The sequence below is a fragment of the Cupressus sempervirens genome, chromosome 6 (assembly GCF_028749045.1).
Source record: "Cupressus sempervirens isolate cs-2001-9-10 chromosome 6, ASM2874904v1, whole genome shotgun sequence".
NCBI lineage: Eukaryota > Viridiplantae > Streptophyta > Pinopsida > Cupressales > Cupressaceae > Cupressus > Cupressus sempervirens.
In genome coordinates, this window is record NC_143123.1 from 103,016,640 (window position 1) to 103,031,592 (window position 14,953).

Consider the following 14,953-nt stretch of genomic DNA (forward strand, 5'->3'; position numbering starts at 1 on the left):
CAAATAAGGAGAGATGGGATCCCCTTGATGAAGACCTCTAGAAGCTCCAAAAAGCTCTGTCGGTTCACCATTAAGAAGGACCAAGAAGGAAGGAGTAGTAACACAGCTAAGAACCCATCTAACCCAGTCTTGACAGAAGCCAAAAGCTAGAAGAACTTTCCGCAAGAAGTCCCAATTGACTCTGTCATAAGCCTTAGCCATATCAAGCTTAATAAACATAGCATGTTCCTTGGAAGTACACATAGAGTGAATAGCTTCAGAAGCAATAACCACCCCATCCAAAATTTGTTTTCCTGCCACAAAACCCCTTGTTCCTCAGAGATAACTATGGGAAGGAAAACTTTAAACCTCTCTGCTAGGAGCTTAGTGATGATTTTATAGACCACATTACAAAGAGAAATGGGCCTAAAAAAATCCAGCTGATTAGCCTCTTCCTTCTTCGGAATAAGGACTAAGAAAGTAGCATTCAAGGCCTGAAGCATTTCTTTGTTGGAAAAGGACTCCTAAACCACATCCAAAAGGTCATGATTGATAATATCCCAAAATTCTTGAAAGAATTCAATAGGGAAGCCATCCGGCCCCGAAGCATTGCCCTTCCACAAGCTGAAGACCACCCCTTCCAAGTCAGACATACTAATTGGCCTCATAAGAGAATCGTTCATCTCATTGGTCACAATAGAGGGAATACAAGACAAGATAGTATTCTCCTCAATCTCTGTTGGAGGTAAATCATTTGAAAAGAGAGTAGAGTAAAACTGAATAGCTTCCCTGGAAACAGCTTGAGAAGAATTTAGACATGTCCCATTAGAAGTAACCAAAGAAGAAATGTAACTCCTGTTACGTCGACCCTGCATAGATGTATGGAAAAATGCAGTGTTCTTGCCCCCTTCCTGAAGCCAGTCAACACGAGCCTTCTGTTTCCAATAAATTTCTTCTCTAAGGTCCCATTCAGCTAAATCAGCAGAAGCTCAGGATTCTGCAATGCCAAGAGCTTCTAAAAAACCCAAATCCTGAATCTGCCTGGTAATAACATCAAGACAATCCTGAGCCCTCTTCTTCATAATATGGAGATTACCAAAGCAATTCTTATTCCAATGCTTCAGCTTCCTTTTAACATATTGAAGTTTTTTAGAGAAGGAGAACATAGCAGTGCCATAGGCAGGGCCTCCCTGTCTCCACCAGTGAGCCATTAAGTCATGAAGAGAAGAGTCTCGAAGCCACATCAGCTGGAACTTAAAGGGAGGCTTCTTGGGGACAGCAACATAACTAGCTGTGAGCTTAATAGGCTAGTGGTCAAAACTTCTCCAATCAAGAATTTCAGAAGAGAGTGAAAGAGATCCAGAGTTCAAAAAACAAGAAACAAAGAACCTGTCCAAGCGTTCTGAGATAGCATCATTACTAGCCCTTCGATTGTTCCAAGTGAAGAGCCCATTGAGAGGTTTGACATCAAAGAGATGTAAAAGATCAATATTTTGTCGAAGAAGCTGAGAAAAAGGACCCAAGCGAGCTAGCCCACCCCTCTTCTCCTCCAGACTGAGAACAGAGTTAAAGTCTCCAGCCACAATCCAAGGCAAGAAAGGATGATAGCTTCTGACATGCCTAATATGATCCCAGAGCTTAATCTTGCCAGGGAGACCAATAGGAGCATACACATTAGTAACAAGAATTAGCTCTCTAGTTTCTAGAGAGGAAGTAACCATTGAGAGAGTTGAGAGGCAAGAGAACCAGTAAAGTGGCGTTACTTTCCTTGGATACCAGCAAATAGCAAGACCACCAGAACTCCCCAAAGCACCAACACACTGACATTGGCCTAGAAACCAAATGTTAGGAGCACATCTAAACATGAAGTCCATTGAAAGCTTGGTCTCCTAGATAAAAAGGATATCCGAAGAATGCTCAACCAGCAGCTCATGAATAGCTTTTTGCCTGGGGATGCTATTCAACCCCCTTACATTCCATGAGAGAATAATCATTGAGTAGAGTGGGGAAAATGCTCATCCAAGGTCCTGACAGCCCCAGACTCTACCAGTAAATGGCCTGAAAGTTTAATTTTTTCCTAATCCTTCTTTTAATCAACTCTTGAAGGAGTAGCAAAAGAGACTTTCTTAAATGGTCTTTGCATCAAGCCCAAAGCAAGAGAAGATTTGTTACCTTTACCAGAGGCAAACACATCTTTAACCAAATCTGCTAAAAGAACATCCTTTTTCCTGTGGAGTAGGAGAAACCACAAGGGCACCAGACTCAGGGCCAATAGAAGTCTCTGGCAACTGCTAAACTATAACATCCTAGTTGCCACTAAGAGTAGAACTCCTCCCCTCTGAGCCAATAGTTGCACACTGAGCCTCTGTAGGAACACTTTCTTCTATGACCATGTTGTTAAGAACCTCAAAATGACTGAACCCTGAATCCACTTGTCGACCTAGATGAGATCGCTTCTGACCCCGCCCCTTAGCACGGGTTCGAGCCGGGATAAAACCATCTTGATCAGGACTAGAAGAACTAGATGTCCCTTGCCCCTGAATTGAAGTATTCATTTGAGCTTTCCCTTTTCTTGTACTATCAGTCTGAACATTGCCTTTTCCAGAAGTAACATTATGACCATTCCCCTTACCATCATTGGCCATCCTTGGACCAGAGAACCCATTCATACAATAAATTATTTACTTAAATTAAATTAGATTTACAAGAATCACAATATTTAAGCAGTTCTATCATTTCATACTTTGAGACATTCACAAAATTGAAACAATAATTTTTCTAAAATGATAAGTGATCTAGAACATTATCACTATCATTTAAGAAAATTGAAGTATGACTTGTAAAAAGAAACTAATAATTAGACTCCCAATAACCAACGAAGCTTATTTGCTTTAAATAAAGATAAAGATTATAAATCATATTCATATTGAAAAGAAAAAATTAAGAATCTTATTCATAAACTTTTATATATAAAGCTCCAATTATTTTAAAACTCGTAATGTACTCTATAGTCATCATTCCTCTCGGCATCCATACAAAACCCAAACAATTCTTGTTTTTAAATCCAAGAAGAGGACCAATCCAATAAAAAAAGAAAGAATGAACTAAAACAAATTCGCTTTGTTCCCCGGAATCACATGCACGTAAGGAGTCGCTATGATTTTTACACGAAGACATATAATCCAATTCACTCACCAAACTTTTATAAATCTACACCTTTGAAATCCATTGTCATTTCATTTGCATGTGCAATCCAAGAATCAATCTTTGGCTGTTACAACATTTGTCTATACTCGCACAGAATTTATGCAATAATTGACATATTAAAATAGGGAATTGTTCTTGAATTATTGACAACTTGGAGGTTCTATGGAGTTTTCAGTATATAATATCACTATAGTCAGTCTTTATAGTGTGGAATTCCTCTACAATATAGAGTAGATTGGTATATTTGCAGTTCAGGATGATGAAAGTTGGTCTTGTTTTGGGGACACTTGTGTTAATGGCGGTGCTGCCAGCAATATGCCATGCTGACTGCAATTTTCCTGCCATTTTCAATTTTGGAGACTCAACATCAGATACAGGAGGGCTGCATTTTTCTTTTCCATACAATATGCTTGCTGAGAATCCTCCTTATGGAAGAACATACTTTGGAAGACCTGTGAATCGCTACAGTGATGGAAGGCTCTCCATAGATTTTTTCGGTGAGGAAAAAATGACTTTACCCAACCGGAACTCTTTGTTGTGATGTTTATGTGTTCAAAATTTGAATCTTGGGTGCGGATATCCACAATCTATTTGAAATGTGTGAATTTAATTTGTGGATTCGATTGTGTAAGTTGGTTAAGCATCAATGTTTCTGATCATACTTTATGATTCTTGCAAGTTTGTTTAGCATCAACGTTTCTGATCAAACTCTATGATTCTTGCATTCGCTGATGATAGATGATGGAGTGTGATCTGAAACGTTGATGCTAAAAAGGATTAAACGATCCAATCCAGAAATAAAATTCACATACTCCATTGAAGTTGAGCAAAAGATTTGAGAAATTTCTATGTTTAGATTCATGGAACTCTGTGTTCTAATGTTTTTGTGCTTAGACCTTCAACCTTGAGTGTTCCTAATTAAAGTTGAGCTACAGATTTGAGAAATGCTCATGTTTGGGTCGCATTTGTGGATTATAATGATTGGTTTGTAGGTGTTCTTTGGTGCATCCGTTGGGATAAGAGAATAGAGATTCTAGAATAGTAGAAATCCTCAAGGAATGGCTATCCATTAAATGATATGATCTTAACTACATTGGGAAAAACTTGTTGAATCGGGAAACCTGTTCATTAGGCCAAACAAAAAGGGAGGATAACCTTGATTGGAGCAATTGCTCTGGATATTTATGATACTTTGGTTGGAGTTTGTAATTGGGTTTGATTTTCATTTTATTTTCCATGATTAGGCTGAGCGAAAATTTGCTGGGGAATGTGGATTACGGTGAATTTGCATAGTTTGTTGATGGGAATGTGGATTATTGTGCACAAACTTGATTGGAACTATTGCTCTGGATATTCACAATCATTTGGTTAGAGTTTCTAGTTGGCTTTTATTTCATTTTATTTTCCATGGTTGGGTTTTAAGGAAATCTGCAGGGGAATGTAGATTACAGTGAATTTACATTACCCGTTGATAGTAATGTGGATTATGGTGGATAACATCGATTGGAACCATTACTCTTAATATTTATAATACTTCGATTGGAGTTTCTAATTGGCTTTGATTCCATTTTATTTTCCATTGTTGGGTTCAATGAAAAACTGCAGGGGAATGTGGATTTCAGTGAATTTTCATTGTCTGTTGATGGGATTAGGGATTGTTGTGGATATCTTTGATTGGAGTTATTGCTCTGGATAATCGTAATCTTTCATTGAATTTTCCAAGTGGTTTTGATTTCATTTTAATTTTCCACGATTGGGCTCAGTGAAAATCTTCAGGGGAATGCGGATTACAGTGAATTTATATTGTTTGCTGATGGGAATGTGGATTATAGCGGATAACCTTGATTCGAGCTATTGCCCTCTTGATTGGAGTTTCTATTTGGCTTTGATTTCATTATCTCTGATTGGATGAAGTGGAAATCTGCAGGCAACTTACATTGTTCGTTGATGAAATTGTGAACTATGGTACTATTTTTAATGGTCAAAAAAAGGCTGAAACACAAACCTTGAATTAGCTCAATCATAAATCATACCAAAATGCCAGTAAATGTGTCATATTGAAATCCTAGTTGATCTATACTTAACCAAAATTTGTAAAATTAATTATTGACATGTTGCTATTGTTGTTACAGCAAATGCACTAGGATACCCTTTCCTGAGCCCATACCTGCAATCAGTGGGATCAAGTTATAAAAATGGAGCAAACTTTGCAGCAGCAGGTGCAAGTGTAAGAGGCACCAACTTCATTGCTCCCCTTTCTCTTTCTGTTCAGATCAATCAATTCAAGATCTTCAAGCAGGAGGTTCTCTCTACCATCCGCCAACGAGGTATATGTTCTACATACTTTAATTTGTGTAAAGACCAAGTCAAAAGTAGTCAAATGTCGAGAACATCCTGAAAGATAGGAAAATCATAGGTCGAGTCGTGACACTTTAATCTCAGAATGGTTTGTTTGCAGCACATTAGTTTGCAAGAATTTTTTGGATTGACTACTAGATTTCGCTCTTTAATAGATGTGCACTAATTTCTCTGACTCTTCTCATTTTGAGAACTTATTTGATTTTATGTCATTATTATGATGTGCTTCAGGTCCTCAGAGCTTTCTTCCAAGTGAAGAGGCATTCAGCTCAGGGATTTACATGATAGAAATAGGGGGAAATGACTTTACTTATAGCTATCAAACTCTCAAACTCACCATAGCCCAAGTTCAGCAGACTGTTCTTCCTAAGGTTGCCAGATCTATAGCCGGAGCTGTCATGGTACATACATCTAACTCTACAATTTAAGCTAGCTGTGCATATTTTTATTTTTTTCACTTTGTCCTTCAATCTAAATGTGTTAAAACAATTGAGTTTATTCCTGATGTCATTCTGGACCCTGCTGATGTATGGGGTGAACTGGATGACGGGGACACTCTTGTGTCCCCTTACTGATGTTGCTCTCACCAGGTAGCAGCACTTTTTTTTTGGGTATTTCTAGCTTTGTGGACCATATCAGTGGGAACAATGGGGTGTGATCTTGTATCCACCAACTCGATGAGTGGGACACTCTGTGTCCCCTTATTGATGTTGCTCTCACCTAGCAGCTTTTTATATTGTTATTTCTAGCTTTGTGGACCATATCAGTGAGAACAATGGGGCGTGATCTTGTATCCACCGACCTTTTTTTTAACATGTTTATTATCAAGTATTAATAGAATCTGATACAGTTATTCATTGAATAATATTTCTGTGGAGTTGACAGGAACTGTACAATGAAGGAGCGAGGACGATCTTGGTGAAGGATGTTGGGCCTCAAGGGTGTGCTGCCTTTTGGCTGACCTATTTCTCTCCCAAAGACTTGGACCAACATGGGTGCTCTGTATCCTTCAACCAAGCAGTGCAGTTGTATAACAGAATGCTTAGAGCAGAGCTGGCCAATGTTAGGAAACAGCTTCCACAAGCCAACATTGTCTATGTCAACACATTTGACATTCTCTATGACTTCATTGCCAATCCTTCTACCCATGGTACAGAGAACATCTTAAATATGCTCTTCTTAAAATTCTCTGTTTCTCTCTCCTCATTTAGATTCAATGAACACTGTACTTGACAAATCTAATATGTTAACTAGATAGAGATGTGCAATGTGTTCTTGACCATACATTGTTATTTTGGATATAAAAACCCACACAAACAAAGATTCCGGGCATCATTTCCCCTCTTTCAATCTTCAATCCAAAACCTCAGACCAAAACACTTATTCAAGTGTTTTAGACAGATTCAAAGACTATGTTGTTACCGGACGGTTTAAACATCACACATTAAGTCTTCGTTCCTAAGTTAAAAGCGTTAAATAGTTAAAGTCAACTTTTTTCTTATCTAAGCTTAATTTTCCCATTAGTATGCGATGTTTAAGAGTTACTGATTGATCTCTTGACGTCCATTTTTGTGGCAGGATTCAAGGCAACTACATCAGCTTGCTGTGGAATAGGAGGGAAATACAACTATGACTATGCAGTGCAGTGTGGAACAAGTGGAATGATAAATGGAAAGAATGTGAAGGCAGAATCATGCTCTGATCCAGCATCATATGTAAATTGGGATGGAGTGCACTGGACAGACCAGGCAAACAGGCTTCTTACTCAGAAGATTTTGGAGGGAAAATACTTTGAGCCATCTTCCTTCTCCATTTCTAGAGCTTGCAAACTCCAGCCTATTTGATGCTTCACTCTTTTTCTAGCTCCAGTAATAATCAGAGCAATGTACTATAGTGTATTGTTTTTGTCTACCCATATGCTTTGCAAATAATGGAAAGTGATAAAAACAAATGTTGTTATTCTTGCTTCCAAAATATTATTTAAGGTTACATTTTTCATTCCTCATTAAGTTATTAGTACATTTTGTGATAGTTTATTCATAGTTTGGGGTATCTTATTCTTATGATTTTCCTTAATGTTATTGTAGTTAGTTTTGGAGCTCTTAATTTTAGCTTTAATAGAATATTTAGTATTTTATGATTTAATTAGAATTGAAGTTTAAAAGTTGATATTTAGTTTATTATATTATTGGCATGAGATAAGATCTAAAAAGAAGAAATTTTAACATCTATAAGATTAAAAATAAAGGTTAATATATAAACTCATTGGCCCATATGAATGGGTTAAAAGAAGTCAAAGAAAAATCTCTCAAACATTTCTTAGAAAAAGGGCAACAATATATTTTTAACATAACTAAACAATGTGTATAAATGTAAAATGCTTTTAACACAATATAAATGACAAGATCACATTATAATATAGTCTTTCAAGGTATAAGGATGAACAGTATATAGAATTGGATGTATTTTGATTCATTTGTTTCTATACAAGTGATAAGATTTTATATAAATGGATAATTTTAAGTTTAGTATTTTCAAGTTGAAAAACAAAATTTACGTACTCATTTATCAAGACAAAATGTATCTAAATAAGAAGTCTAATCCATTTTAGATATCTATATTTTAAGTCGAGGACCATTGAGAAATAATATTTTCCCATTGAAATTTACACATTTAGAGTAGTGTGAAATCAATATTCTAATCATCTTGCATGGATGCTTCATATGTCTATGTATTCATCAAAACCATTAATTAAGGGTTTGATCAAGAAGTTCTTTGCATGTTAATCTCACCAAAGTTATATAAACACCACTAATTTTTCAAACATGGATTTAAATAGCTAAGGGGAGTAGCTTTTGTGTGGTAAAAAGCTTATAGATCACTTATATAGTCATTTTTTTAAAATATTAAAGCAACCAAAACTAGGGAGTTGGCCCTACTACAAACCAATGGTAGTCCCAATCAACATACTACCAGCAAATAAAGCACATTACCATACCACCCTTACAACCTTAGCAATAAAAAACAAACATAAGCTCCCAGATTTCCTAGCAATAGGAGTTTTCATAACCATAACAATACTACTACCAACAACCATATAACAGATATCAAAAGGACCATGGTAACGAAACTAGCTAGACCACTTAAACCTACTTAACATATAAAGTCTTAAAAGTTTAAATTTTAAGGCCATACAAGGCTAGGAAAAAGTATCAAAGTTGGAACACCCTAGCATAGCAGAGTAAGAAAAAAATAAACCAACAATAATAAAAAGGGTAATTCTTAGCTTTTGCTTTTCCCTTCCAACCAGCAACACATTTGCCCAGTCTTTAGCAAGGAAACCATAGAGCAATAGTCCTTTGTCCCAAGACCTTCCTCTTCCTTCTCCTGTAGCAAAAACTGACCAAACATGAGTTGCTTTCACAATAGAACTTGAAAGGGTTCTGAAGCTCTCATCCAAAGCCGAGAACCTCACCATGAGCTCATTTAGCTCACTGCTGGTATTTTCCATATTCTTAGCAAGAGTAAGGCAACAAAGACAATTCCCCACAAGGGGGTCTTTTTCCTTGACTTAAAATACAAGGGGGTTAGAATAAAAACTTCTCTTTTTCTTTTTGTTATTCCTCCCAGGGGAGAAGGTAGTCATAGGCGAAACATCTTTAGAGGCATGTGTATCCATGTAGGTATCATGGCTGAAGTTGTAAGGCTTCATAGAAAAACTAGTAGAAACATGGGAGGGATCCTCACTCATAACCTCCTTGATTTTTGACTTCCCTCCCTTGAAATCTAAGATCTCTTCACTGGTACCACCTCCCTCTCTTTTGTGTCCTCTTCCTCTAAATTCTTCCTAGCCATCTCTTTTATTCGAGGATTTTTCTTCCCATTTTCATTGGAGCCCGACGCCTCCCCCTCCATGTCCAGAATATCTATTTGCCTTATGCTTTTGTCTATCTTGGGTTTTAGCTAACCTACCTAACCTCCTATGACCCCCCTTGGTCTCCTCTTCTGAGTCTCCAAGGTCAACATCAATACATTTTCAATTTTAGTCTTTTTACCTATAGCTTGACTCCTAGAAACAAGTTTGTTTTTCTTTGGTTTCCAAAAGGGGTAGGGCTAGGTGAGGGTTGAGGGGTGGGGGCCCTAGACCCTCCTATTCTCGAAGGGTTCTATGGGCTAAAATATTCTCAACAGCGACACACCAAGGAGGACATAGAACAAGGTCAAAATTATACATGTGGAGAATTAGACCCTGATGGAGGATGATATAGTTTCAAATGCCCTTTCTTTTTTTCTCTCTAACTTCTAACACAATATCTTCAAGCTCATGCAATAGGAAAAAATGAATAGAAATAATATTATGATTTTAAAAATGATTTAGCAAAGGAAAGTGATAATAATAGAAAAACCTAAATCTACCCTCTAAAGTTAGGTATGCCATGCTAACCAGGCATAACTCATTCCATGGTTCCAGGATTTTTTCATGCAGAAGCCTAACCCTATGTCAAATTGTTTCCTCACCATCTCTAAAAAAAATTGTTAAGGCTTGTCTCATTTGAAACTTTCCTCACTTTTTTTCTATTTTCATTCTTCCATCAAAAGTCACATCACCATAGTGATGATCTTCGCATTAACCTGAAAGGATATCTCATTAATGATCACTCTCCTATCCATCCAAGAATTCACAAATTGCTATGAGCATTTATCATCATAGCCCACCATGGCTTCCATTAAGGGAACCATACCATCATCTTTCAACATAATCCAAGTGCATGGCTTCCCCACACTATCCTCAATATCGGTGGGCTCAATTCTCACCAAGTGAACACCCATATTATCCTCTGAACCAACACTCACCACAATCTCTAGATTTGTATACTTAGGACAATTTCACCAAAAGCCAAGATAATACTTTAGATTTTGAATAGGATGAAAGCAATTTATGTATCTTTCACTCCTAAAAATAAATAAGTTATCATAATTATTATAATGAGTGGTCCTAAAAAAAATTTCATTTCTCCATAGAGGGTAAGTGCACCAAGTTGTGGTGCCAAAAGGGGGGTATAAGTGGCCACTTTTTTTTCCTTTTGAAATGAACAATTTCTGAACTTTAACAAGAATTTGAAGATAGTTATGCTCAAAATTTTAAGATATGACAAAAACAAAAGTAGCAGTTCTTTGAATTTTTATTGTCATAAAATGGAAGCACTTCCATTTTAAGAGTATTTAGCCCTCTGAGTAAGTGGTCTAGGGTCATGTTGAGCACCTTGAATGGGTCTTTGCATGGATCTGGTAGTTTTCCCCCTGTTCTACTTCTCTCTCTATTTCCAACCTTATTCTGACAAACTACTCTATAAAACTGAGGATTTTGGCCTCTGGGTCAAGGACGACCTTCTAGGTCAAAGTCAAGCTTGACCCTAACCTAGGTCAAGAATGACCTTGAACCTGACCTAGGTCACAGATGACCTCGACCTTGACCTAGGGCAGGGTCAACCTCATCCCTGACCCCAAGCCCTATTTTCAATTTCTAGGAGTTTTGAGATCTCAAGCTTTAGAAAGTTTCTTTTCCCTCATCCGATTATGTTGTTTTAGGTTTCAAAATGGTAGACTCTTAAATTACATTTAATCTAGGTCTATTCCTAAGAGTTAAGGTTAAATGAGATTTAATGGTCCTATGTCGACCTTCTCTAGGAGTTTGTGCCCTAGATCTCTATATAAGGAAGCCTTCTTCCCTCATTTTGACATCTACTTTTTAACAATTATCTTGCACATCCACTCACTATGAAGCTTTGAGGAGATATTATTAGACAATCCATTATCAAGCATTCAAGCATCTAATTCATCAAGGAGATCCATTGTTAGCCATTGAAGGATTCAATCTCTATGGAGCCCTCTTGTTAAAGATTTCATCCACATTCATGCAAGCATTATTGTATTTAAAGATATATTCAAGATTGGTATTGAAGATCCAAGACAATTGATTTGAGACATCCTACATCCATCCTACATACGTTTAGAGCACTCATACTTGTGGATTCAATGATTTGAATCCTCCACAAGGATTTCCACATAAGCAAGGTGAATAGTTATATTTACTTTATTTATGCATATATTGTTTCAATTATATTTCAAGGTTAATTCCAAACTAGGGTTTGACTAAGGCAAACCACCCCCACCATCCAAACAAACAAACCATTTTTCTTGTAGATACAGGTGTGGAACAACGAATTGAAGAGAATATTCAAATACCATTTTCATCAAACTTGTGAGATCCACAAACAAAAAATTTGTCAGAGTAGTGCAGGTCAAGGTTGACTTTTTAGGGTGCAATCATGCCCCGTGAATAGGGTCAAGGTCGACCTTCCTTTAAAAAGGAAAAGGATTTTTGGGTTTTCTCTATCTCGACATTTCCAGTACAAAACAAGTTGTAGATTTTCCAGAAATTACATACAGACATCAGAAAATGATATTTTCCAGATTCAAGGTTAGCATTTGTCTTTTAGCTATTTTAAGATTTAAGTACGTGCTCCCCCACAATAGAAAGATCATATAACCCCCCTTTTCTCCCTATTTTCTATCACTTGATCCATTTCTACATTGAACACCCTCTTGTGTTTAATCAATTTGGATCAGTCCTTTTGGAAATTAGGGTTGTAAATAGGGTTTCCATTTTCTTTCTATTCATAATTTAGTTTCTAAACTACAATTTATTTTTTTCAAAATGGTTTAGTTTTAGGTCCTCAGAAAAGAGGGCCACAAAAAGTGGTACTATTTTTTTAGAAAAAAACATAACATAGTGCAAAGTGTGGCCCCCCTAAAATTTCAACTTTTTTATTGAAATTCTTTAGTTGCTTTGGTTAAAAGTTACCTAACACTGTGTAGTTTATCCTAGATTTTTTGGGTAATGTTATAATGTGTATTTTTTATTTATGAATTTTGTAATTGGACACATCCCAAAAATGTAAAATATTTGTGTGCTCCCCCTAGAAATGATTGAAAACTAATCTAAAATCAAAAAAAAAATTTTCAAAGTGTGTAGGATGGAGTCTAGTTTCTAAAAAACTAAGTTGTTGCAAAAGTCGATGAATGAGCTAAAATCTATACCCCAATTAGTACACGTTGGTTTTTGACAGAAAATGGACATACATTCAAAAGAAATTATAGTTGAAAGGCTTGAAATAGTTCAAATTCAAAATAAAGTATATAGTTATATAGCTAACACAAAGATCTACAATGTCATGTAACATGATTTTATCGATGCTCAATCACGAGGAAATTTGAAGGAGAGCGCATAAGAAAAATCAATAATTTTTTGTATGTTTTTTGCAAAACACGTCTCAAACCAATTTAGGGACTCTAAACCTTTGGGTTGGATCCCCAAGGCAAATCCAAGCCTTAGGCTTGGTAGAATTCAAAGCTTTAAATAGCGTGTGTGAGCTATAGCCTGCATGTGCTATTTAAAGCATTTTTTACCTTTGGCTTACATAGCGCGTATGCACTATAGTGCGCACACACTTTGTAAGCATGAATTTCAATAGAGAGGGAAGGAGAGAGGGAGAGAGCCTAGAGAATGAGAGAGAGTAGAGGATGGAAAAGAGTAGGAGATGGGAGAGGGTGGGATAGGGAGAGAGGGAGGGAGAAATGGGGAGAGAGAGAGTAGGGGATAGGAGAAGGTGGGATAGGGAGAGGGATGAAGAAATGGAGAGAGAGAGAGAGAGAGAGAGAGAGAGAGAGAGAGTAGGGGATGGGAGAGGGTGTAATAGGGGGAGAGAGAGAGAGACAGATGTGTGAGAAATATATAGTAAAAGAGAGAAGTGGGAGAGAGATTTAGCTAGAGAAATATGGAGATGAAGATCAAGATAGATACATGAAAGAATATAGAGAGGGAGGGAGGGAGAGAGGGAGAGATAGAGATAGAGAGAGTAGGGGATGTGTGTGTGTGTGTGTGAGAGAGAGAGAGAGAATGAGAGAGAGAGAGAGAGAGAGAAGAGGGGATGGTAGAGGGTGGAATATATATATATATATATATATATATATGGAGAGAGAGAGAGAGAGAGAGGGTGGGATATAGAGAGAGAGTGAGAGAAAGTGGGATAGGGAGGGAGAGAGAGAGAAGGGGATGTGAGAGGGTGGGATAGCGAGAGAAAATGAGAGAGGGTAGGATAGAGAGAGAGAGTAAGGGATGGGAGAGAGAGAGAGATAGTAGGAGATGGGAGAGGGTGGGATAGAGAGAGAGTGAGAGAGGGTGGGATAGATGGAGAGAGAGAGAGAGTAGGGGATGGGAGAGGGTGCGATAGATGGAGAGAGAGAGAGAGAGAGAGAGAGAGAGAGAGATTAGGGGATGAGAGAGGGTGGGTAGAATAGGAGAGAGAGAGAGAGAGAGAGAGAGAGAGAGAGAGAGAGAGAGAGAGAGAGTAGGTGATGGGAGAGGGTGCTTCATAGTGTGTACACACTATATGAAAACATCAAAAAATAATTATAACAAAAGTTTGGGTCCCTACTGACCTATGTTCTATTTTTTTGTCTATTGTTTGTTCTATTATTCTAATAGAAAATACAGGTTTCATGTGGTGGGAAGTTAGCAAACACTAAATTCAATCATTGAATACACTATTTGAAGATTTTTTGAACATTATTTCATACTATTGGAAGCTAGAAAAAACCAAATTCAATCACTGGATACACTATTTGAAGGCTTTTTGAACATTCTTTCTATAGAAAAGGTTAGTGCAATCCTTTTTAAATATTCTTTGTTACTATGGAGACTAATTTCATTATAATTTGACAAGTTGTTTAATATATAGTGAATTCATTGAAATTTGTATGTTTGAATGAATTGTTATTTGGAAATGGTTAAAAATTTGACAAGTTATTTAATATATATTTTGTATTCATTGAAATAATTGTAATTTGTATATGTCTTTGAATGATTTGTAATTTACAAATTGTAAGTAATTTAGATGTTTGGATAATTTGACATATATAAATCATTATCATGCCAAAGAAGAAACCAAAAACTCAAATAACAAAAGAGAGGGAGAGAGATTTGGCAATTTAAAGAGATAAAATGAGACTACTATGTGCAATGCAATAATGATGAATTGTCTTTTGAAGAGGAACACAAACCATTGATACAAAGAAACAAAGGGGAAGAATTGGAAAGACAAAGAGAATGAATAAAACTCTTACACTCAAGAAGACAATTGTATTGTGAGGCTACACCATCTTCCAATGTTGGAGTCATATCATCATCTCATGTTGAAGAGATGCTAATTTCTACATCTGACAATGTACACACTCCATCGTATTATGTTGAAGGTACAACATCAACATATCAAGTAGATGATATTCCATTTTTTGCATCTTATTGCCAAGGCACATCATCTTTGGTTCAAGATACGCAAAACACTAA

At 36.8% G+C, this 14,953-nt stretch overlaps 1 protein-coding gene across 1 annotated transcript; it reads left to right on the forward strand.

The window, feature by feature from the left end:
- Positions 1-3,309: 3,309 nt before the first annotated feature.
- Positions 3,310-7,553, forward strand: LOC149551453 (GDSL esterase/lipase At4g01130-like). Its single transcript, XM_089789692.1, has 5 exons — positions 3,310-3,683; positions 5,319-5,513; positions 5,776-5,945; positions 6,430-6,694; positions 7,123-7,553. Exons 1-5 carry the CDS (start codon positions 3,443-3,445, stop codon positions 7,386-7,388), a joined length of 1,137 nt encoding a protein of 378 aa, XP_089645818.1. The 5' UTR covers positions 3,310-3,442; the 3' UTR covers positions 7,389-7,553.
- Positions 7,554-14,953: the final 7,400 nt, after the last annotated feature.

Bases quoted from the DNA above. Each gene is read 5' to 3' on its own strand.
- LOC149551453 (XM_089789692.1), top strand. From the start codon at position 3,443: ATGATGAAAGTTGGTCTTGTTTTGGGGACACTTGTGTTAATGGCGGTG. The intron at 3,684-5,318 runs GTGAGGAAAAAA...TTGTTGTTACAG, and splicing joins GCTCTCCATAGATTTTTTCG to CAAATGCACTAGGATACCCT. The intron at 5,946-6,429 runs GTACATACATCT...TGGAGTTGACAG, and splicing joins CTATAGCCGGAGCTGTCATG to GAACTGTACAATGAAGGAGC.